General features: G+C 44.8%; 1 protein-coding gene across 13 annotated transcripts in view; it reads left to right on the top strand.

The window, feature by feature from the left end:
- The window catches only part of Trak1 (trafficking kinesin protein 1), a 114301-nt gene that overhangs the window by 56847 nt on the left and 35044 nt on the right, over positions 1–22410 (top strand). For 11 of the 13 annotated variants that reach the window (XM_078038075.1, XM_078038065.1, XM_078038071.1 and 8 more), the window contains 3 exons: positions 13079–13155; positions 19025–19141; positions 21908–22008. In XM_078038075.1, the coding sequence (XP_077894201.1) occupies positions 13105–13155; positions 19025–19141; positions 21908–22008 (269 nt within the window). In that variant the 5' untranslated portion in view covers positions 13079–13104. Of the gene's footprint in view, positions 1–329; positions 1248–13078; positions 13156–19024; positions 19142–21907; positions 22009–22410 lie in introns of those variants that run through there. The other 2 variants (XM_078038069.1, XM_078038073.1) reach the window with 2 other exon arrangements.

Genomic DNA, 22410 nt, shown 5'->3' with positions numbered 1-22410 from the left:
CTCAGCTAAAATCTCCCCTCTTGGTTACCTTGCAAGGTTACCTGAATTGCCAGAGAGGTAGAATGGGTCTCTTGGTGTAGCTTTTGGGGTCAGGGAGACCTGTCTCTGTGTAGCTAGGAGATGGCTGAAGTCCAGACATTATAGAATGAGCTGCAGTACCCTGAGATGCCCTCACTGGGGGCCACCTTTCAGTGGAGTGAGAACCTGCTTTGTTCACTGTTGCAGGTAAAATCAGGCAGTAAGGAGGAAATGGTTTCAAGATACACAAATGGTAGATTCCTTTCTCAGGTAACATTGTAAGATGTTAGGCTTTAGATTTTTTTTCTTGCCTTGCTCCAGTAGTTAGAAAGGATCTTTATGAATTTGTGGAAATGGATTTAGTGTGAGAGTGAGATTTTTTAAATGCAGATTAGTAAAGAGAAAAAGCAATGTTATTGCTAAAGAAGGACTAGGATGAATTAAGTTTCACATAGGCAGTCATCCCGCACAGTTTCCTTTTTGCTAGACATCAGAAGGATCACTTCCTGCCCCTGAACAGCGCTGTCAGCAGGTGATTGTCACAGATTTATCTCAAATTCTCAAGCACACCCACAGGAAATCTCTCATCTGAAGGCTGTTGTGCAACCCTTCACCAGGGCAACTCCTCCACTAGCACCCCACCTTTAGACAGGTGTACCTACTGTGGCGTGGTTTGTATTTTGCTATCCAGTTGCTATGAAACTTCCAGGAAGCTACCATTCTTGTTGCTCCCAAGGGGGAGAAAATATGAGGAGAAGAATCTGGAGGCGGAGAATTGGCCAAGTTCCTGTACCTGCCTGGCCAGCTCCCCTCTGGGCCATGGGCACCTGGCAAGGTCGCCCCAGTGTGCAGCAGGGCAGGACATTCCCATTCCTACAGGTGCTTCGCCCCACCCTGCCCCTCCTCCAGGCTTGTGGGAGCCACCCCCTTCTGGGTCCTCTCTGGGTGATGCACACCCCTCCACTCCAGCTGAGCCAGGGCATGTCCACTGCCCAGGCCGGGGCCCAGCTTGTGCCCCTTGGGCCTGGGCCCCGATGGCTTTTCCAGACAGGCATCCAAGAGCTCCCTGAGGGGTAGCCCCATAGGGTGATGTTTCTGCTTTGGGGCAACTTCGGCAATGTCCCTGAGAGATGTAGGAGGGGAAGAGGAATGTTTTGAATACAATTGCTGGGATGAAGAGAGGAAGACCACCTATGAGCGGCAGGACAGCCTGGACAGCTTGGAAGAGGGTAAATTCTGTTCTTTTCTCTTATTTGATCCTTTCTCTGTTAATGTCAACAATCTTCACTGTTCTGATTTTACAACCCTCTTGTATATATTTTTTTAAGTTTGAGGTATTAAAGAGCACAGATATGTAAACAGCTTGATGTCTACATAAAACCCCCACCCAGAGAAGCAGCTTCTGCAGCTCCCTAGAATGTCCCCATACCCTTTTCTTGCTGACCCCTGCCTCCTTAGAAACCACTGTTCTGAGTTCTGTCACCTAGAATGGGCTTTGGCACTTCCTGATTGGCATCCAGCAGTGGGTATTATTTTGTGTATGTTTTTCATAGCTTAACTAAGGCCTTTGGTCTTTGAAATTCATCCGTGATACAGGTATGTCATCCTTGGTTTTTTTCTTTGTGGCATTACAAGCACTCTGTTTTAAGAGTTTCAGTTGTTTTATTTTGACTGGGTTTTAATAAGTTAATGAACAAGAAAATGAGTCATTATTAAATAAAACATGTTTTTAATGCTAGCAGTGTTTATTTAAAAAAATGATTAATCACTGATTTGAAATAAGGATTAAAAAAAAAAACTTAGAAATAATTCAAACAGAAAAGCCCAGAGACTGACATTGAAACCTCCAGGGAGGCCAGTCTAGAGTCCCATCAGAGGGTTGCCCCTATTCAAGGAGGAGGAGTACAGGTGGGCCAAATGCTGGAGTGAGTTCCTGGTCAGGCTTCTGGGGCTTTACCCACAGCCCAGAGAAAGGGGCTTTTGGGAGTGGAGCAGGTTGAGTAAGCAGTGATTGCCCGGATGTCCTTTAGGACTCTGGAGGAACAATAATCAGAAAACCTTTTCAGTACTTTGCTTTTTAGGATGATCTGTTTTCAGGTCTCAGGATAACATTTATTTTCAAAATTATTTATAACCAGACACATGGTGAAAGTTTTTTTTTTTTTTTTAAGTTACTGTTCCAAAAATATTGTTAACATTTCACTTCCAGCATGGTGAAGTGAATTTCATTGCAGAAAAGAAGAATTTGGGACAAGTCATAGGAGAGCAAGGGGCTCAGTCTGAGGCCTGGAGCTTGACAGGTCCCTTACCTGGCTCTTCCCTGAAGGAGACAGTGGAGGGGAACAGAGTGGGCAGGCTGATGGGGACTTGAAGGTTAAGGAGGACAAACATTTGTTGGGCCCCTGGAAGTAACCAAAAGAAAGGCATCCGTCTTCTCTTGTAGAAATAGAGCCAGCTCACATTTAACTGGTTTGCTTCCCATCCTTTAAAGCCATGCCAGTCCAAATATGACCTGTACCAGTGTCATCCTTGGAGCTTGCTAGAAAGGCAGAATCTCGGGCCCTTCCCCAGACCCAGAATTGGCTTCCTGATGAGATCTAATAACCAAATTATAATTTCCATCCTAGGGTTTTTATAGGAGGAAAGCTAAACAACGCAACCAAAGTCACATGGCTAATTAGTGGTCCCAACCTATGTAGAATGGCTTTAGAGTTCTCTGCTTTTAATCCCGATGCCAGTTATCAGTTCTCAAACTTGGGTGCCTGGCCAGCCGTGTCAGCGTCTCCCAGGAACTTGTCAGAAATGCACATTCTTGGGACCCAACCCAGACCTACTGTATCAGAAACTTTGGGGTGAGGCCTGGTAATCTTGAGTTTTAACACACCCTCTGGGTGATTCCATGCACATTGTCCTGTGCTAGTCCACATCTCAGATACCAGCGCGTCTGCCTTGTCATAGAGTTCAAGGGGAGAACCTGCCCTGCATTTGCCATGTTATGATTAACAGTTATATTCTCTTCCTTCTCTTGAGCTCCCATCTAATATCTCCCCTTTCTCTAGTAAAATACTTTCAGCTGTCCTGTAGGTCAAATGATAATAATATTTTCAGGATAGTAATCTCAAGAGAAAAACCCTGTATTGCCAACATGCTTCTTTTTTGTGTGTGCAATAGAACTGCCTGGAGGAGGTCTGTGAGGAGGCTCAGGAAGAGTGCAACTTCAAAGGTTTGGTTACGTGGTCAGGTTTTCTGGAAGCCTGTCGTGTATCCCAAAGCAAGCTGGGCAGGACCCTGTTTTCCATCACAGTTTTACCACCCTTGTCTTGAGTCATGGGAAGCCGGTTCCAAGTGTGTAAGAGGAGCAAGTAGCAAAAAGCACACGCAAGGATGTGGCTCCTGGGGTGCTTTTCTTCACCTGTCCACTTATCTAAACCAAGTGCTTTTGTTTGAAGACTGAAGGACAAAATTCGTACTTGAGTTGCTCTGATAGTTACAGGTACAGCATGTATCTGTTGATCTCTCCCAGTCACCTTGTGGGGTGCAAGTCACTTGCTGACATCACCCATTTAATCTTACAAACACATGTTGAGGTAAATATTATTCCCATTTTGGCAATCAAAACACCTGAGGCTCAGTCAGGTCAGCCTTGTCCAGGGTGCCTCAGTGGTAGAGGGGGGGTCCTCCTTCTATACACCTAGGCTCTTATATTAGAGTTCCAGACCCTCTTAGGTCCTTCCTGCGGATAATCCTGACCCACCAGGCAGCAAGGCTGTGCTTTTTTCTGGGGAGAGGACATATTCCGGCTCTGCATGGTGCCAAAACCAAAATCAATGTGCCGGGTGGGTGGGGTGCTTAGAGGAAGCTTTGTTGCGTTCGCAGCCCCTTCTCCTTGGGGTGAGATCAGCAGGGCTGACCTATGTAAATGAAGTGGTGGGCCACCCTGGAATGAGGAGGACGGGTGCAAAATGCAGCTGGTGCTTTGTTGCCTGGCAGATCCACGTGGCTTTCTCAGGAGATGCCTGAAGGAGCCTGGTGTGCTCATTTCTTCTCACCTGGGCACGTCGAAGGCTGTTGTCCTATTGCTTGATGAGTTGCTAAATTTTGGCAGATGTCCTCCAGGATCACTCAGGAGAAGGCAGGATTTAAGTGGAGCATGTGGAATAGTCAGGAATTTGCCAAGTGCTCTGGTGGTTGAAGTTCCCCGAGACTGCAGCATGTATCTCCTCCCCGTAGGGTGCCTGCCTACAGTCAGGGTGTGGGCAAGCTTCGGTCTTTTGTATGAAGGGCAGTTTTCCAGTGCTGAACACTAACCAGAGTTTATAATCTGGACAGAGATTTAAAAAAAAAAATGCCCATGGGTGCTGGAAGCCCAGAGCCTGATGGAGTGCCCTGGGCCAGATGCCCAGTGGCAGCACTTGCTGGCTGTAAGTTCTCCATTTGGTTCCAAGGTGAACCGTGGGAAGTGGCACAAATAAATCACCTTCATCCAACTCAAAGGAGTGTTCCTGGGCTGCAGGGGGAAGGCTGGGCCCCATGGAGAGTGATTGGTGTGTTAGCCCTGAAGGTGGTTGTCCTACTTCAGGCCCCTGTGGGCTGTGGAGTGGGACCATCCGCTCAGAGAAGGGGCCTGTGGCCTGGTGTCTTGTTAACAGTGTGTGACACTGGAGGGTGATGGGCAAGTCTTCCTGGAGGATCATGGATGAGGAAGGAGCTGACCCAGTTTCTCAGTTACTAACTGCAGCACAATTGAAGGTCTCTTTGCATGTGGTTTTCATTGTCCTAGTCTCCACTTAGGGCTTGATTCTCCATGTCCATGGGTACACACAGGTCTCCCAATGATGTCAGTTCCCCTACTGGAGTTGGGGGACAAGCATCACTTCATAGTGGGCCCTGGGCAGAGCTTACTCACCATCTCTGTATTTTAGGGTCCCTCTGCTGATCTGCTCACCACTGGGTCTGTCTCTGTTCGCCTGAACTTACCAGTGGCACCACACTTCCTGCGGCTTCTCTGTCCTGTGCTAGCGTGTGCAGGTGTCTTACCTTCTCAACTAGGTCAAGAATTCCTTGAGGGTAGGATTCATTATTTACTCAAAAGATAACAATGAAGAGCTGCAGTTTGGGGGTCAAACTGATCAGACCCTCCCATAATAGCTCTGAGACCATGGGCAGGTGTCTAAAATGGAACAATAGCAGTGCTTTCCTTACAGGACCATGTAAACTATAAAGGAGATGATATGCATACAGTACTCAGCCAGGTGCAGGCACATGGTGTGTGCTCAGGGTGAGCCATTTGACTGTCACCTCATTAAATGTCTCGGTGATAAATGGCCACCTTAGGTCAACACTGGTGTTTTAGTCTGGGGCAGGGACAGATGATTATAGAATCCAGCAAACCTGGAAATACACAGTTATATCCCATCTGTCCTTGGACTAGCCACTTGGCCTCTCTGTTTTGTTTAATGGGGATCATATTTGAGTTGTGGGGTTGTTCTGGTCTTAAGTGAAGTAGTACTTATAAAATGCCCAGGACAGAGTTAGCATGAAGCAGATGTTCAGTACTAGTCATTCCATTTATTCCTCTCTGCCTTCTAGATTAGCCTGCTTTGGTACACTGCTCCCAGATACCAAGGCTGAGGAAAGTGAACCAGTAAAATTGACTCGCAACAACTTCAGTTAACAATGGCACTCCAAGCAGTAAGACGAAGCCAGAGTTGTATCCCATTACTCGCTGTTCTTGGCAAGTGGTGCTTTGCTCCTGCTGCCTGATGCAGGGATGGGGCACCACACAGGTGTAGGTGATGGCCCCGTAGACCGCTGTTTGGATGGTTCTGGCTCAGGACTGGCCTCTGCCAGCACCATCGCCCCAGAGAACTTTGGTGCCTTTTCCTGGAAGCCAACAGGCAGAGCCACCTGGGGTGGGACGAGTAGCAGGACTCTGCTGGTTGCTAATACCACAGATACTTAGGGAGGCATCCTGTGATGCATCCTTCTTTGCAACTTCCTGTTTCTTCTTCTTTTTACGTCACATTGGACTTGAGCTTGATTGTCCCTTTCCAGTTGGTTTCTTTTTTTGCAGGAAGCCTTAGGGCAGGGAGAGGGACTCTACAGCTCACTTGTTTGTCTTGGGGTGACAAGATGTATAACAAGATGTAGATTTCCACCCCTCTCTGGAGTGATGGTTAGGAATGAGCTATTCTTTGCAAATAAAATAGATCTCACCCCCCACCTTTTTTTTTTTTTTTAAATATGAGCTGTGTGTCTGGTTCAAAATGAATGTCTGTGCTGGTTCCTAAATGGAGGATTTGTTATTCCTAAACAATTTGTTTAACAGCACTATTGTGGCCCAAGCAAGGCTTAGTCAGGGGATGAGGTAATAAAAGAATGTTTTTATGTTATCACAGAGAAGTGATTGGAATATAGTGTGGTTTAGACATGCTTTTTTGCATGTTATTTGGTTACTTTAAATATTGAGGCATAATTGGCACACTGTAAAACTCACTCATTTTAACTGGGCAACTCAGCAACAGCATGTCTGAAAATAAAATTTAGCACAAAAGGGTTTGGGGATTAGCTCAATGGGAGGACATTCCTGGGTTCAATCTCTAGTTTAAAAAAAAAAAGGAGTTTTCCAAATCAGCCTGGTGAATTTTACAAAAGTGGACAGAACAGCTAGAATAACTGAGACTTGGAGACTTGAATAAGTACTTTCTTCTTGCTGGGTCATGGGAAGAATAGGAAATTCCCAGATGGAGAAGTGGGAGAAAGACTGTTTCTACAGAGTCAGACACCTGAGAGTGCCAGGCCAGACACTCGAGAGTGGCATCACCAGGCGTGTCTGAGCTATGCAAAAAGAATAGACTGAGGGTTGGTGAGGAGGTGGGAAGGGTGGATAGGCCAGGTAGAGATGGCCTGTGTTGAAGCTGCTGCTTGCAGGAAGGGGCAGAAATTTGAAAGCCAAACGGGAACTAGTTAAATTCAAAAGCATAGAGACAGGAGTTTAAAGGACATCTATTTTGTAATGCCTGGAAACTTGGCTTAAATGGTGACTCATGTAGTATTTTATGGGAAGCTTTTCAGCTGGGCTCTCAGGTTCTGAACCTCCACCCTCCACCTTGTGACAGGGCAGACAGTAAGTAGTAAGTTGCCTTCCCTGAGTGTCCAGGGCCACACAGAATGATACTTTTTCATCTTGAAAACTGCTGCTGCTGGTCATAGTGAGAGAGGGCCCTTCCACTGCCTTGTGGACTTTTCGTTTTTCTTTCTTTCTTTCTTTAGATACCAGGGATTGAACTCAGGGGCACTCAACCACTGAACCACACCCCCAGCTCTTTTTTGTGTTTTACTTAGAGACAGGGTCTCACTGAGTTGCTTAGTGCCTGGCTTTTGCTGAGGTTGGCCTTGAACTTGAGATTCTCCTGCCTCAGCCTCCTGAGCCACTGGGATTACAGGTGTGCGCTACTGTGCTTGGCGTACTCATTTTTCTGACACCTAATTACCAGTTCTGCCTTGACTGGGCATATCAGAAATCCTAGGGGCGTATATATATTTTGAAAGTTTATTCAATATGCATGTGTTTTTTATAATTAAAAACTATAGAAAACAAAATTTTCTGTAATAATAAAATTTATAAATTGAAACAAATTCTAGGGTACAGATGATAGGAGGAAAAATTATTAGATAGTATTTGGATTCTAAAAAACAAATTGAAAATCTTTTTTAATGAAAGTAATGACCCTATAAGCCAAACAGAATACAAACAATCCCAAATGTAAATATATGGACAGTCAAGAATATTTGTGGATATGGCTTCTGGGTCTTCTTAGAGTTAGGAGGAGGCAGGGTCAGAGGTGTTTTTATTTTTTTACACAAAGACACACAACATATACATTTATGTATGGTGAGTAAATTATTGACTTATTTATTCACTTCAAAAACATATAGATGTATCACACTGACATTAATGGGAGAAACTGAATTATCTGAACTAGCTTAAGAGATGAGAGGAGTATAACAAATTAGAACAATTAAAAAGAAAAAGAGGTGATGAGAGCTATTTGCTCCTTCTACCAAAATGAAGGAGGAGTGAGATTTTCTAATATTTCTTAAAGACCACAAATAGGGTTGGTGGAAGCGTCAAGGGGGCTTATCAGGCCTGTTAATGTGACATGTGACATGGAGCTGAGGTCCCTTAGGAAAACATGTTGCTGGAGACGAAACCTGAAGTTCCCTGCTTGGGTCTCAGCTCTGGCTGCTGCAGACAGCCCTCCCACGGCTCCCACCCTGCACCTCAGTGTCTCCCCATCACTGTTGTTTTCTTCCCTTGTGGGTTTGCACCCGGGCCCTCACCCCCAGTTACTCCTGAGCTTCCTACTGGCCAGGGCTCCTTTGCCTGGGGCAGGGACTTGTTCCTACTCGGGGCCTGCCCACATAGATACTTGAGAATTTTTTTGACTATCATCTCATGCCAGTGAGTAGGAGGTGGAAAATGGGTGCCAGCATTTATTCTCCAATTTGTTTGGGGCATGGTTTAATTTTCATCCAAGTTGCACTACTGGATTTTGGACTAAAACACCTCTCAGAATGGTGCCCCCGCAACCCAGTTAGCCCTGACAGCCCAAACACACATCTCCCTCCCTCTAGTCAGCCAGCCCAGGCCTACTCATTCCACCTTGCCCTCGTGATACCTTCCTCTGTCTGCCTTCCCCAAAATGAGCACTTGATTCTCGCCTCATTTCAAAGTGGTTTCTGCCCCAGTGGCACCCAGTTGTGATGCTGGCGGGAGGAAAGGAGGGGTCCTGCCACTATGGGTTGTGGTCAGCCCTGTGGGCCTGGCACATCATCCTGCAGTGATATGACTTTCACAAAGCCCTTGATTTCACTGGGCAAGTTCCATGTTGCTTCTGACTTGTCATGTGCCCATCTGAAAGGGGGACATCAAACCTAGGAGGTAGACTGCTCTTGTTCCCCTCCTCTGGCAAGAGGTGCAGATCCTGTGCTTTGTGATTCACCTCCTGCTTTATCTGATCTCACAGATATCTCACAGAAAGAGCCCGCTTCTCTCTATTCCATTGCTAGCCAGGACCTTCCTGGATTAGTCCAGCAGTCAGGACTCTGGTCACTGTAAATTGCCTTGCATCCCCTCCCCCATGGATCCCCAATGAGATCAAAATGTTTTCTGAAATACAAACCTCACACTTTCCCTTTGAAAAGCCCTGCAGTGGCTTTTCATTGTCCTGTGATAAAAGTTGTGTAGAGAGGCTCCCCAGGCCTTGAACCCCCAGACACCTCTCTCTGGCTTTCCTGTTTCCCTTGCACCCCAGGAGGGCAGGTGACCTGACTCATTGGGCATAGAGCCTGGTGATGATAATGAATGCCATTTAGGTGTGAGTTCACTAGTACTAGAGGCTACATAAGTGTGTCACGTGGCTACTTGATGACCTAGACAGGGTACGTTTAAATTCTTTTTCTAGGATTTAGACCATAATATTAATGTATTAGTTATTATGGAGGTTTGGGGCTGTTCCTTTATCTTCTTTTTTTGTTTTGTTTGGGGGCATTGGAAGTGAGTTTACTTGGTAGTGCTCTCTGGGTCAGAAAAGGAGCTTCCATTTGAAACACTATTCCTACAGAGAGAAAAACTTGGCCACGGTTTGTTGTAGATTTAGTGTCTAGAAATTTGCTACTTGAAAAGCACAGCCTGTACTTATCTTACACTCTAATGGCTTGGTTTCTTATTTTCCCGGCCTCATTGGTCTCAGCCCTGCCCCCTTGCTTCTTGGAAGAGGAAACCCAACACTCAGCCATTAAGAGACCTGCCCAGGCCTCCTGGCCTTTGTCTCCTGTAAAAATCTAAGCCTCAAAGTCAAGACTCTTCCTCCCCCAATACCATCAGCGCTTCTTACTCTGTTCACACACATCCTGAGCACTGTTGACTGGTTCCAACCCTTGCCTCTCTCTTGTGTCCTTTGTGGCTCTCTGTCAGACTGGCCTAGGCCTAGGATCAGTCCCTGCAGTGCAGCCCCATTCTCCCCATTCTCTGTGACATTGTGTTCTTGCCATCTATGGAGTCACCGCTAGAACTCCACCTGCCATGCAGGGTTGCTATGAAGGTTCAATCAGAAGGAATATCATGTCCCGAGAGACAGCATAGGGGCACCATGTTAGCCATGCTCCTGCTGGGGACACTGTTCTTGTTTTGCATTTGCTCTTGCTAGCTGTATGGCATTGAGCGAGTTATTTCCTTTTTCTGGGCCACAGTTCTCCATTTGTAAAATGGTGTTGGTGAAAGTGCCCACCCCATGATATTGCTCTAAGGATTACTAGAGAGAATCCACACAGAGGGTTATGAATGACCTGGCTATAGATGTATTCTCAGTGGGATCTGCTCACATGGATAACCTGAGCACTCTGAGTTGACCCCTACATGATGTAGAAAGGCACAAGACACCACACTGTACCCCCATGAAGGTGTAAACTTATTATCTGTCAATTTTTAAAAAAAAGTTCTATTGCTGCTGGTATAAATTTCTCTTAAAAGTAAGCTTGGAGACTACCCTAAAACCTTATATTGTGGCTGTCTATATATTTTCCCTGAAAAGTATTTAAAGTAATCCCCCCAATGGTTATTGTAGAATAAAAAGAAAATTAAGATTTGTGAATGTATCCAAATATCAGCTTCTTTGTGGCTATCCTTAATTTTTTTTTTTACTGAATACTATAAATTTATACGTTTCTCTCTCCCTCCAAATTGGTATAATATGTACTTTTAAAACTATACCTGGAATAATAACACACTTCCTTGCAATAGAATAGGCACTAGGTTTTCACTTATACCTCTGACTTGTCTAATTAGATTCAGTCAAAGGTCCTTGCACTTATGGGGGTGCCTGAACCCTGTTCCTTCCCCCCAGCTACAGTTGTGCCATTTGGGGTGTGAAGGGGCACCCCAGCCTCCTTTCACTATGTGCGTGGTGTCAGTGGGTGCCTGATAAAGTGATGCTAGCAAGATCATTGGTGTAGCTGTGTATTTTTGTTGAAAAGGTATTTTAAAGCTTTTTGAAATTAGCTTTATAAAAGGGTAACACAAGGAATCCTTGTGGTGGTAGATGTGTAAACATGCACAGGCTGAAGATTGTACAGAGCTTCATGTACACCTGGTCAGATACACACACACACACACACACACACACACACACACTGTAGGTAAAACTGGGGAAATCTGAGGAAGATCCATGGATTGTGTCAATGTTGTATTCCTGTTGTAGTGTCATGTGATAATTTTGCAGAATGTTACCATTGAGGGAACCTGACTCCAGGGTGTGGGGGATCCCTCTCTAATTTCTTACAACTACATGTGGTTACATGTGACTGGCTGTATGAATAATTACAGTGATCTTGGTTCACAAATGGAGCTCTAAAGGTTTAAGTGTAATCTCTTATTAATGTAATGCTAGAGAAATAGCAGCTCTGAAACTTATTCTATAAGAATATCACATCTATGCAGGAGGAAAACTAACTCCTGGTTGTGGTGTAGGAATCTTCACATAGGATTTCTTGTGCCCTGGAGCTGGTGGACTATCTAGGGCAATTAGAGCTGGACTTCATCTACATCAAATTAGATTCTGGTTTAAGCCTACTCTTATAAATGTCCTTTGCCACTCCCTCCCTGGCAACTCTGTGTGAGGCAAGGGAAAGGGAAATGGCTCAGGCCATGAGTATCCCTGCAGCAGGCAGGAGGTATCCTGCCATGGAAGTGCTGAATGGAGGGCAGGGGGCAGAGGGCCAGGCTCCTGGCTTGGAGGACTCAGTCTGGTCGGTTTCAGATTCAGGACCAGATTTCAAGGTTCCTCCTTAAGCTAGAAAATCATTCCAACAGCTCAGATTTCTCTGAGCTCATTTGCTAGGATGATCTCTACTTGCATTTAATAAAATATTTAAAGACCTATTGAATTCCAGTTACAGTTTGCGATTAGTAATGCTCCTGAATATGAGTTACTAATACACTTTAATTCCTAATGCCTTGCATGGGCTATTACTGAATGGGCTGGACCACTAAGAAAGCATCCACTCCTAACAGAATTATTCTCCAGTGTTTTAGTTATGAAGCATTACTAAGAAGTTTTATTTAGCACCAAAGTGACAAGGTTTAAGAAATTTGCACTTTGGCCCTGAATCCATTTACATTCACTCCGTCCCCTGTAGAAGAAAACCTGTGCTACCTTCTCTGTGTTTGTTGAACTGCAAATCAATTCTTTGCCACTGATTTAAAATAAAACAACTCTGAGTTTTTTGTTTTGTTTTGTTTTTTGGCACACTTCTTTCCTTGCACATCCCTTTTCTTCATTAGAAGGAGAACAAAGACACATAGTCCTAAAGCAGCTTGTGAGCCCCCTCTGTGACCACAGTGAAGTGTATGTGTAATGAAACCACAGTGTGTGTGTGTGTGTCTGTGTGTGTAGCAGCAACAGCAACAATAGTAGTAGTGTTTTTTAAATATATATATATATATATATATCACCCTAGTTTTCTGGTATGAACGCTGGTTGTGTAGGCTTAGAATTGAGGCCATTTGGGAAGAAGGGGCCTGTGCTATTATGAAATTACCAGTTTAAGGTTGTTGTTCAGTAATTAAACCAATTGCTGCTTCCTGAAAGCTCCCGTTCTCTCCATGTGAATCTGTCCAGTCAATAGGCTCTGGATCCTATGGGAATTATGGAAATTGATTCATGGGAGCTGTGCTGCTGACCTCCTCCCCATTCACTTCAATTTGCTGAGTCTGTATGAGGCCAGACCCTCTTTCATTGCCACCACCAGACCTCACCTTGAAGTCAGGGCTTCATAGGAACTCCATGACAACTCTCCCTGTCACAAACCTGGGCTTCCTCACTGGAACTGGGACATGAGACCCCTGGGGTGCTGAGTACAGTGTGGGTTGAACCCAGCAAAATCCATTATCCTTCATGCCTAATAAGCAGAGACAATTTCAGGGCCAGTGTTTTACATGTACCATTTGTTGGGTGGGGTTGTGGCACCACAGTATCACTGTGACTTCTGTTTCTTACAGTTTTATGTGCTGAAAGAGTTGGCCAGATGACTAAGACATACAATGACATAGATGCTGTTACTCGACTTCTTGAGGAGGTAAGTATTCAGGGGAAGACAAAAAAGGTTGCTTATAATTGATCGATCGTAATTTATATTGATTAGTGCAAACGTTACTATTTCAGCAGGAGTCCTAGAGATTGGGCCTCCTTGGGGTATAATTTAATGGCTTTACTTTTTGAACTAGTAGTTATGTAGCTGACCTTGGAAGCTGCAGTTTTCTGCAAGTGTTTTAGGTTTTTAAAGGAACATATCATTGACACAAAATATGGTAGCATTCAGATACTTGCTAGAATACCCAGTTTAATATTTGAGAACCACTAAAATATATTTTAAATCCCAAATGTCAGAAAAATACATGATTATCCCTGTCTTTCTAACCTATTTTAAGTTTTTGCTTATATCAGGCTAGTGTGATATTACAGTGTCAGTGTGGGAAGAAGTAAAATAAGCGTGGCAAGGAAAATCTAGAGAAGTGGCTTAGGATTAGGCAACTACTTGAGGATTGGTTCTCAGTTTCTTCTGAGCATTCCATTGGCAGAGAATTGAGGTCCGAAGGCCTCAGAAAAAGGAGCATGACACGCGCATCCATAGGCCTCTCCCAGGCTGGAGCAGGTAGGGTTTTAGCTAGTATTTGCTAAGTGCCCCACATATCCCAACACCACTGAATCCAGCCTTTAGTGAACAGGTGCTGGCTTTTAGATCTGTGTTTCTGCTCTAGACTCCAGAATGACTTTGAGCTCATGACTGTTCATTCACATCTTCCCTGGAAAAAGAGTAGAAGGGATGGGAGACTGAAATCATTGCTACCATTTTTGGGGCACTGGGAAGACAAGGTTGAAACCTGGGTGGGACCTGGGCCAGTATGGGGGGGGACCCAAAGCTTTTGCAGTGACTCTCTGTTCTCCCTGTTTCGTGTCTCTGTCTTCCTGTGTTTCTCCCTTCTGCACAACCAGCCTCCCCACACCTGCCCTGCAACACACTCCTGTCTCGTTCTCTTGAAGGGGAAGTTGCAAACTCTTCAGGGCCATATAAATGATGTCAGGGTTTGTTTCTGTGTGACTGGGCATGGGGGAAAGCATTTTGGGGCCCTGACCTTGTGCCTTCTGTTGGCATCCAGAATTGCAGCCATCTTGGTGGTGGCATTGGCCATGTGGCAGGTTCACATGGTTGGGCCCAGGGGACTTTTTAAACCTTAGATATAATAGATCTTTGATGAAATATCTGTTTCTTACTATTTGGGATAAAACTGAACTGAGAGCTGAGTGTTTTCTACAGGCCATCTCATTAATTCTGTAGTAGCTTTCAGAAGTTGATATTGCTGTTTCCTCCATTTTACATGGAAGGAGCCAGAATCCAGTGGGACAGGCACCAAGATTACTTGGCAGATTCCCAGCCCTGCCCCTTAGCTCCCCTTGCCTGGTGGGTCTGTCGCTCTTGACAGTTTTGTTTGGTGGCCCATTTAGTCTTTGTTAATACAGTTGTCCGTGGGACACTTACTTGGAAAATGTGACCAGGGCACTGCAGCCTCTGGGTGTGCACTGCCAAGGTCCTTGCTGAGGCTTGTCTGAGCTGGCAGTGCTGTGTAGGTAAATGCTCCACAGGGCATGACCCTGCTCTCTGCTAGGACATGCAAGGACCACTTTTATTTTTTCTTTTTACTCTCTCTCTCTCTCTCTCTCTCTCTCTCCCCCTTCCCTCCCTCCCTCCCTCCCTCCCTCTCTCTCTTTTGTGTGTGTGTATATTGAGGAGGGCTCATGGTTTCAGAGGTCTGAGTCCCTAGATGGCTGACTGGGCTCCAGGTGAGGCAGACCATCATGGTGGAAAGTTATAGAGGAAGAAGCAGCTCCTTGGTCACAAGAAAGTAGAGAGAGCGCAGGACCATTTCTAAGGAGCCAAGGACATAAGTTTTTTTTATGTAGATACTTAGTATCAATTCATTTTCCAGAGGCTGGGCATATAGCTCAGTTGGTAGATTACTTGCCCTGCATGCACAAGGCCCTGGGTTCAATCCCCAGCACCACAAGTGGGAAAAACAAACAAATAAATAAGTAATTCACTTTCCCTCTAGTTTATTTCCTGACCGAATGTTGCTATATGAAGAATATAGTCTCATATTTTTTAAAAATTGAGTTGCTGGAAAGAATATTGGTAGGATAATTTCTTCACATGAGTGTTTCATTGTGGCTTCTTTTATTTTTTAAGAGTTATCATGTTTTTAGTTTTTTTTTATATTTTTTTTTTTTTTTAGTTGTTGATGGACCTTTATTTTATTTGCTTATTTATATGTGGTGCTGGGAATCTAACGCAGTGCCTCATGTGTACAAGGCAAGCACTCTACTGCTGAGCTACAACTCCAGCCCTGGGTTAGCATGTTTTTATCTCTGTGTTTTATAAATAGCAACACCATTTTGTTCTTGTCCTGATAAAAATCCCAGATGAATTTACTACCTTTCTCTGGAAGCAGTCAGGTTAAAGTCTAGCTGCACAAGTCATGTGACAGCTGCACCCTGCTGTGCTTTTCACTGGCCTTTGCCTCTGTTTCCTCTGCTCATTTGTGTTGGTTTACATGCTGGCCACATGCAGGCTGGTGCCAGGGAGTTGCACAGGATGCTGAAGCACAGCCCTTGAATGTGGACTGTGCTCCTGGTTTAAGGGGAGGAGGCTGCTGCAGCTCACCCTGGCTCCCTGCTGTTGGGAATATACCTTTGGGTAGACCATGTCTTGTCCCCAGTTCTGAGAGAGAGAGAGAGAGAGAGAGAGAGAGAGAGAGAGAGAGAGAGAGAGAGAGAGAGAGAGAGAGAGAGGTGTTCCACTGTCCCCTTAGTCATACTTTTATCCTAAAATTAGTGAATGGGATGAGTCAGCTGCTGCAAGAGGGAGGCAGGCAGTTCCTTCTCTAGTGGGTGCACTGTCAGTGCAGGGTTTTGTTGCAAGACCAAAGGCTGAGTCCAAGCAGCAGTCTTCAAAAGCAAAACAAAGCAAAGCATAGCCAAAGGGAGGGAGCAGGCAGTTAGAGCAAGCTCCACCTTGCCTCATTTCCCACATGGTAAGAAGATTAGGTTTTCCTAATAATTTACTACTTCCAAGGGCCTAAATTATTTGTAGTCTCTTATTCTCTTATGGTTTAATCCACTAGTCATTTCCTAGCTGTTTCCTGAATTTAGAAGCAAACATTTGTCATATGATAATTGGTAGTAAGAAATGGGAGCTTTTTTTCCCCCCATCTTGTGATTCCCTCCAAGGAAACTCAACCAGCCTGATGCATTAGTAAAACTAGAGCAAAAAAGACCAGAGATGCTATAATAATTTTGGAAGTGTTTTTCATTTCATCCATAAATATTTTTACTGTAACTTCCTGCTTTTTTTTTTTTAACCAGCAGAGAATATTCTTTGTGATGACTGTAGAGATAAGGTTTTCTGTGTGCAGATGCCAGCCCTCCATGGGGCCAGGAGAGGCTGGAGGCCCCAGGGCTGGGGTTGGAGGTGTAAATGCAGGGCAAAAGCCTTCCTTGTTGAGCTACCACTTCACTTGTTTTTCCCGCCCTGCCTGTTTCCATTGCTCTTGGGTGGTGGCCCTCAATGCCCTAGGAAGCCATCCCTCCTTCTTTGGGTTCCCTGGCAGTGCCTTGCCTAACCTGCCTTCAGCATTGTAATTTTTGCTCAATTTGTCTGCAGGGAAACGTGCAGACAAAATGTGGCTGAGGTGTGCAAAGGGTCTGTGCTTGCTGGGGCTCAGCAGCCTGGAAAGCAGTGCAGAGCAGGGAGCCAGAGAGTGGGCTGATGGGCGTTAATTAAGCACCCTTGGGCACTCAGTCTAAGAACTTGTTCTAGCAGAGAAATTTAATAGACTCAAGTTAGATTTATGGAGACTTTGCTTCACAGAGAAGTGTCCTTTGTAGTGCAGTTTTAGCCAAATGCAAAAGAGCTGAAACCCACTTGGACTGGGTGCTGAGACACTGGAATTCTGCACCTATTCCCTTGCACACAGTTCTTTGAATTCTTTCCCTTAGATACCAAGTAAACACAACTGTTGAGTCTGAGAATTGACAAAGGGATGTGAGATAAGGAAGCTTCCTGGTAGATGCTGTGGCCAGCAGGAATAAATGCACAGAGATGAGCATCTAGATGGATTGGGCAGAGCCACCGTGTCCCCTTGGCTGCATGGGAGGGTCCTTTCCACATGTGCTGAGTCTCTAGGTGGTAAGGGAACAGTGGTAAGGGAACTATTTCTAAGATGCTAGAAATAAAAACTGTATTTTCCTTTTGTCATACAACTTAGTCATAAAGCTAGATATTTTTTTTCCAAGGCGCTCTCAGCTAGCCTGCCCCCTTCCTTACCCTCCATTTAACAGACAAGGGAATTGGGCCACTGGGATGTTCAAACTGTTGTACTCAACTTAGAGTAGGATGGCTCACCTGGGAGCAGTTAAACTGGTGACCAGTGCCTGCTGTAAGAAACACAGCTTAGGGACCAGGATGTGGCTCAGAGGTAGAGTGAGTTCTTAGCATGCACCAGGCCCTGGGTTCCATCCCCAGCACCAAAGTAAAGAGAAAAGGAATGAGTCTTAGGTTTTTGTCCCGGTACTCATACAGGTAAACATGTGATAAACAAAAGTTTAAACATGAAATAGTGCCCTTATCATGTGCATGCACTCTGGTATTTTTCAGTTTTGTGCTATTGTTTTGAATTCAAAACAAAATGCTGGTAACTGAATGATGACTAAAATGATATTTCAACCCACCTAGGGGTCATAAGATGTGTTTCGAAACAACTAACCCACAGTGTTCCTGATGCTGGTGAAGCCAAAGCCATTTGCCTCAGGCCACATGGGTGGTTAAGAAGTGGGTGTTGGAGCATAACCTGGGACTCCTCTCCAGCTTTGTTTCTTCTCCCCCAAACTACAATGTTTCCATGCTTTTAAAATACTGGCGAACAGAATAATTAGTGTAAGACTGCTACAGAAATGTGGTTTCCCAGAGCCCCCTCTTCTCATCATCCCCTGTCCCCACCTAGCAGTGACAGGTGGAGTATGACCATAGAGGCAAGGATGGATGCTGTGGGGATCATGAGTGTGCACTCAGGGAAGCCATCTGTCCATCATCCAGGACATCTTTCTTCTCTCATAGACAGTCCTGTCTTTATGTGCCACACTGGATTTTCCAGCGTGTGCTGCTCTGTCTAATTGAGGTCATTGACCAAACCATCAGAAAATCATGTGTCTGAGCACATTGCCTCTAAAGTAGGGCAAATGTGTGCATCATCTCTGCATTTTGAAAGACTGTTGTTTGTTTTTAATAGAGCCTACATAACCTCTCCTAAGCAAAACACAAAATAGCCAAACAAAACAGATGTAGTTGTGTCTCAGAGTGACTTTAAATGTTTTTGTTTCATAGGAGGCAAAAATAAGGAACTCAGTGCATTCCAGCCTGGTAAATGGTACAGAGGCTGCCCCCCTGTGCCAGATCTCAGCTGCATTGTGAGAGCATTTTAGAACTTCTTCATTCCTCTTACAAAGAGTTATTGGTGTTTCCATGTGCTGAGCCCTGGCATTACAGCAGCCCAGTGGCAGGTGGAGAGAAGCTTTATCAACGATTGCACAAACACCAAAAGCAGTTGTGCAGAAGTGTCTTTGGAAGCATTTTTCCCACTGTGGGAACAAAGATTTGTTTTCATCACATCTTCAGGCTTCCCTTTGGTTGCTTCATGTCTGCGTAGCTCTCGTACATACGTGGGCAGAGTTTACTCCTCTTTAACAGGCGTCAAATGCTGACACTGATGGTGAATTATCAATTCTTTTGTTATTGCTGGATGCCCTTGTTTTCCTCACTTGACATCAAGCCCTAATGGCTCCTTCAGGACATGGGGGTATTTTTGAATCCTCCTTCTCCCTCTTGCCTTTTGTAGAAAGAAAGGGATTTGGAGTTGGCTGCGCGGATCGGCCAGTCGTTGTTGAAGAAGAACAAGACCTTAACTGAGAGGAACGAGCTGCTGGAGGAGCAAGTGGAACACATCAGGGAGGAGGTGAGGCACGATGGGCTTGGGAGCAAGGTGGAGGGAGATGGGTTGGAGAAGCCACCCTGAGGGAGCACCCAGACCTGAGCCAGGGCTCCTGTCAGAAGTGGCCTCCTGGAGGCCGGAAGCTGGTGTCCTGCAGCTCTTTCCTCACACATCATGGACGGGTCTCTCAGGGTAGGCACAGTCCTTAGTTAGTAGGCCTACAGTACCCTGTCATGTAGGCAGGCTGGGCAGCAGGGACCGGTCACAGTCCTCACCTTCTCAAAGTGCAGACTCCAACCTCAGAGCTGCTCCATGCTCAGCAGAAGCACATACAGGCCAACACAACAGCAAGTGAGCAGAAGGTGGCTGGGCCAGAGAAGGCCACCTCCTGCTGCAGGGGAGGGTGGTGACTGGCATTCATCCTTGTAATGTAATATCATATGTATAGGGGAAAAAATTAGCCTATTGTTTTCATGGAAAAAAACCCTGTTATTTTCATGATGCCCATCTTGGCTGGTGACTGTCAATGGCTACAGGAAGGGCACAAAATGTTTTGACTTATCAGACTTATCCTAAGAGGATGAGAAGGATCCACACCTGTTTTCTGAAGCCATGTGGTGTGGCCAGGAGGAAGGAAGCAATGGTGTCAGCCAGAGCTTCTGGAACAGGAGTAGGAAGCTGAGAGTCAGGCCCTTGTTTCCTGTCACCCTATTTCCACAGTGAATTTTGACTGTGAAATTTTGACAGTTTTTTTTTTTGAAAGGAAGCTTCTCTCTTATTTTTCTAACAGGAACTTCCTTATTGGGAGTGTGCGTCCTTACCCGTGTCCCTAAGATGTAATCAAATTTTCTTCTCACTGAAACGATTCCCAACCTGGGTTTAATGGCAATTTTAATAAAATGAAGTTGAGTTGTCATACTATATGAAAAGATTTAATCCCAGGCTATCTTTAAAGATGGTGAAGTAGAATACTATTGTGTTCTAGGAGAAATAAAGTTGACCCCTATCTTCCCTGCCCCTAGCATCGTGACCTGAAGTCGTCCTCCCTTCTCTTAGGTGACAATGAAGAAAGTGTGGGGGTTAGCCTGGGACCCTTCTTACAATTTTTCATTTTTTAATTGGTACACTATATTTATACTTAATGGTGGTATTTTTTGTTAACACATTCTTACATGCAAACAGTATAACACTATAATTTGGACGATATCATTTTCCAGTATTTCCCTTTCCCCTTTTCTCCTTCCTCCCCTTGGTCCCTTACCCTTTCCTCTACTGATCTTCCTTAGATTTATGTGAGATTTCTATCTACTTTCTTTTCTTTTTTCCTCTCTAGCTTCCACATATGAAAGAAATCATAAAGCCCTTGACCTTCTGAGTTTGGCTTATGTCACTTATCATGTTCTCTAGTTCCATTCATTTTTCTGCAAATGAAATATTTTCATTACTCTTCATAGCTGAATAAAACTCCACAGAATAAGTATACCACGTTTTAAAAAAATCATTCCTTGTCCATTTATTGATGGACATTTAGGCTGCTTCTATAGTTTTCAGACTGCAATTTTGTTGTTGTTGAAACGAGGGATTGAACCCAGGGGTACTCTAATACTGATCTATATCCCTAGACCTTTTTATTTATTTCTTAAATTTTGAGACAGAGTCTCATTAAGTTGCCCAGGCTGGGCTTGAACTTGTGATCCTTCTGCCCTCAGCCTCCCTAGTAGCCACCTCGCCCCTTCTGGGCAGAGGAACATGCCACTCAGGAACCAATAAATCACATTACCATTCTTTCATGGAATTCCTTACCACGTATAAATCCTATTCTCTGGGATTGGAAATGTTTTGTCCCCCTGCCTTGGAAAAGCTTTGAATTTACAAAGTATAGCATGTTCCTCTTTGACACATCATTGAATGATCAGTCTAGGTGTTGAAGACTTTGTGTATATAATAAATTGGCTTCTCCTCGGGAGAAACAGTTCACTCCTTGTGTTGGGTCGGAAATTGGACTTAACCGTAGACCTCACATCAAGTTCTAAATAAGAAAGAAAACAGAGTTGCACTACTCTTTTTAGTACTGATTTCATGTTCATCAGTACTAAATATTGGAAGGGCAAATGAAGAGTTTTATAGCAAAAGTTTTTTACTTTAAAACCTGAAATAAATCTCCATGATTTGCCAAACCACCATAGCAGTAGTTGTGTGATCAGTTTTTGATAGTTGCTCTTTTCCTCCTGTATCTGAAATTTCTGTTTAGGGATTGTTGAGTGAAGAGCAAGGACTGACCGAGAGTGTCCAGGAGCCCCATGAAAGTGTATCAGTCACCAGGTGGGGCTGTGTGGGCTTCCAGGTAGGGTGGACTGGCTGCTTACGGCAGCCCACCAGAGCTGGCACCTCCATGATCCTGTTCTGAGTTGGATTTGGTTCCAGCAGAAGTGAATGGCCTCTTCTTTCATTTGATAGTGTGTCCAGCTGGTCATCTAACTACTTCCAAAGCCCAGAAGTAATCTCATGTCCTCCATCATCATTCTAGAGCCTTCGTGTCCCTTTTCTATACCAAAATTAAAATTATTAATTTAGAGAAGGAGATTTCTGCCTTCAAGCAATGGATTCTGTTTTTCTTAAGTGGGGTCAGACTCAACTCTTAGAAACCCCTATTTTGTTGAGTAGCACATAATCGATTAGTGCCTTCACTTTCAACGGGAAATTTGTCTCTAAGTAGTAAGTGTTTGAGTACAAGGAGGACATTATCACCTCTTAGAAAGCAAAAGGTGGGCCTGGCTCTTGTCTGTGCAGGTTTCTCAGCTCCGCCATGAGTTGTCCATGAAGGATGAGCTGCTCCAATTCTACACCAGTGCTGCGGAGGAGAGCGAGCCGGAGTCTGTCTGCTCAACCCCGTAAGTCACCTGGGGGCTGTGTTTCTGGAGGCCAGGGCACAGGCTGCTGTTGATGTCATTGGAGTCACGTAGGCAGGGTCACCTCCACCAGCAGCACAGGTCAGCCTTCCCCAGAATAAGCATCTCTAAGTGCCTCAGATGGATTGATTTGTACTATTTTTGTGGGACATAGAAGGGCAGGTTTTAAATTTTCCTCTTACTGGGTCTTATTGCTTACTTATCAGGTCAGTTGATTTGCTCTGGCATGTTAAGATATTAAAAAAAAAAAAAAAAAGGTAGTGGGCTTTGCTGTTAAAGGAACACAGGGTTCTGAAGCCAGAGGTGCCATGGCAGGTCCTTGGGACAGAAGGTGTAGGGGCTGTTCTGAGAATCAGCAGAGCCCCGTGTGGAACTCTAGAACCT

The sequence above is a fragment of the Ictidomys tridecemlineatus genome, chromosome 2 (genome assembly GCF_052094955.1).
Source record: "Ictidomys tridecemlineatus isolate mIctTri1 chromosome 2, mIctTri1.hap1, whole genome shotgun sequence".
NCBI classification, from domain to species: domain Eukaryota; kingdom Metazoa; phylum Chordata; class Mammalia; order Rodentia; family Sciuridae; genus Ictidomys; species Ictidomys tridecemlineatus.
Note: the sequence above shows the minus strand (reverse complement) of the source record. Positions and strands in the feature narration are given on the sequence as shown.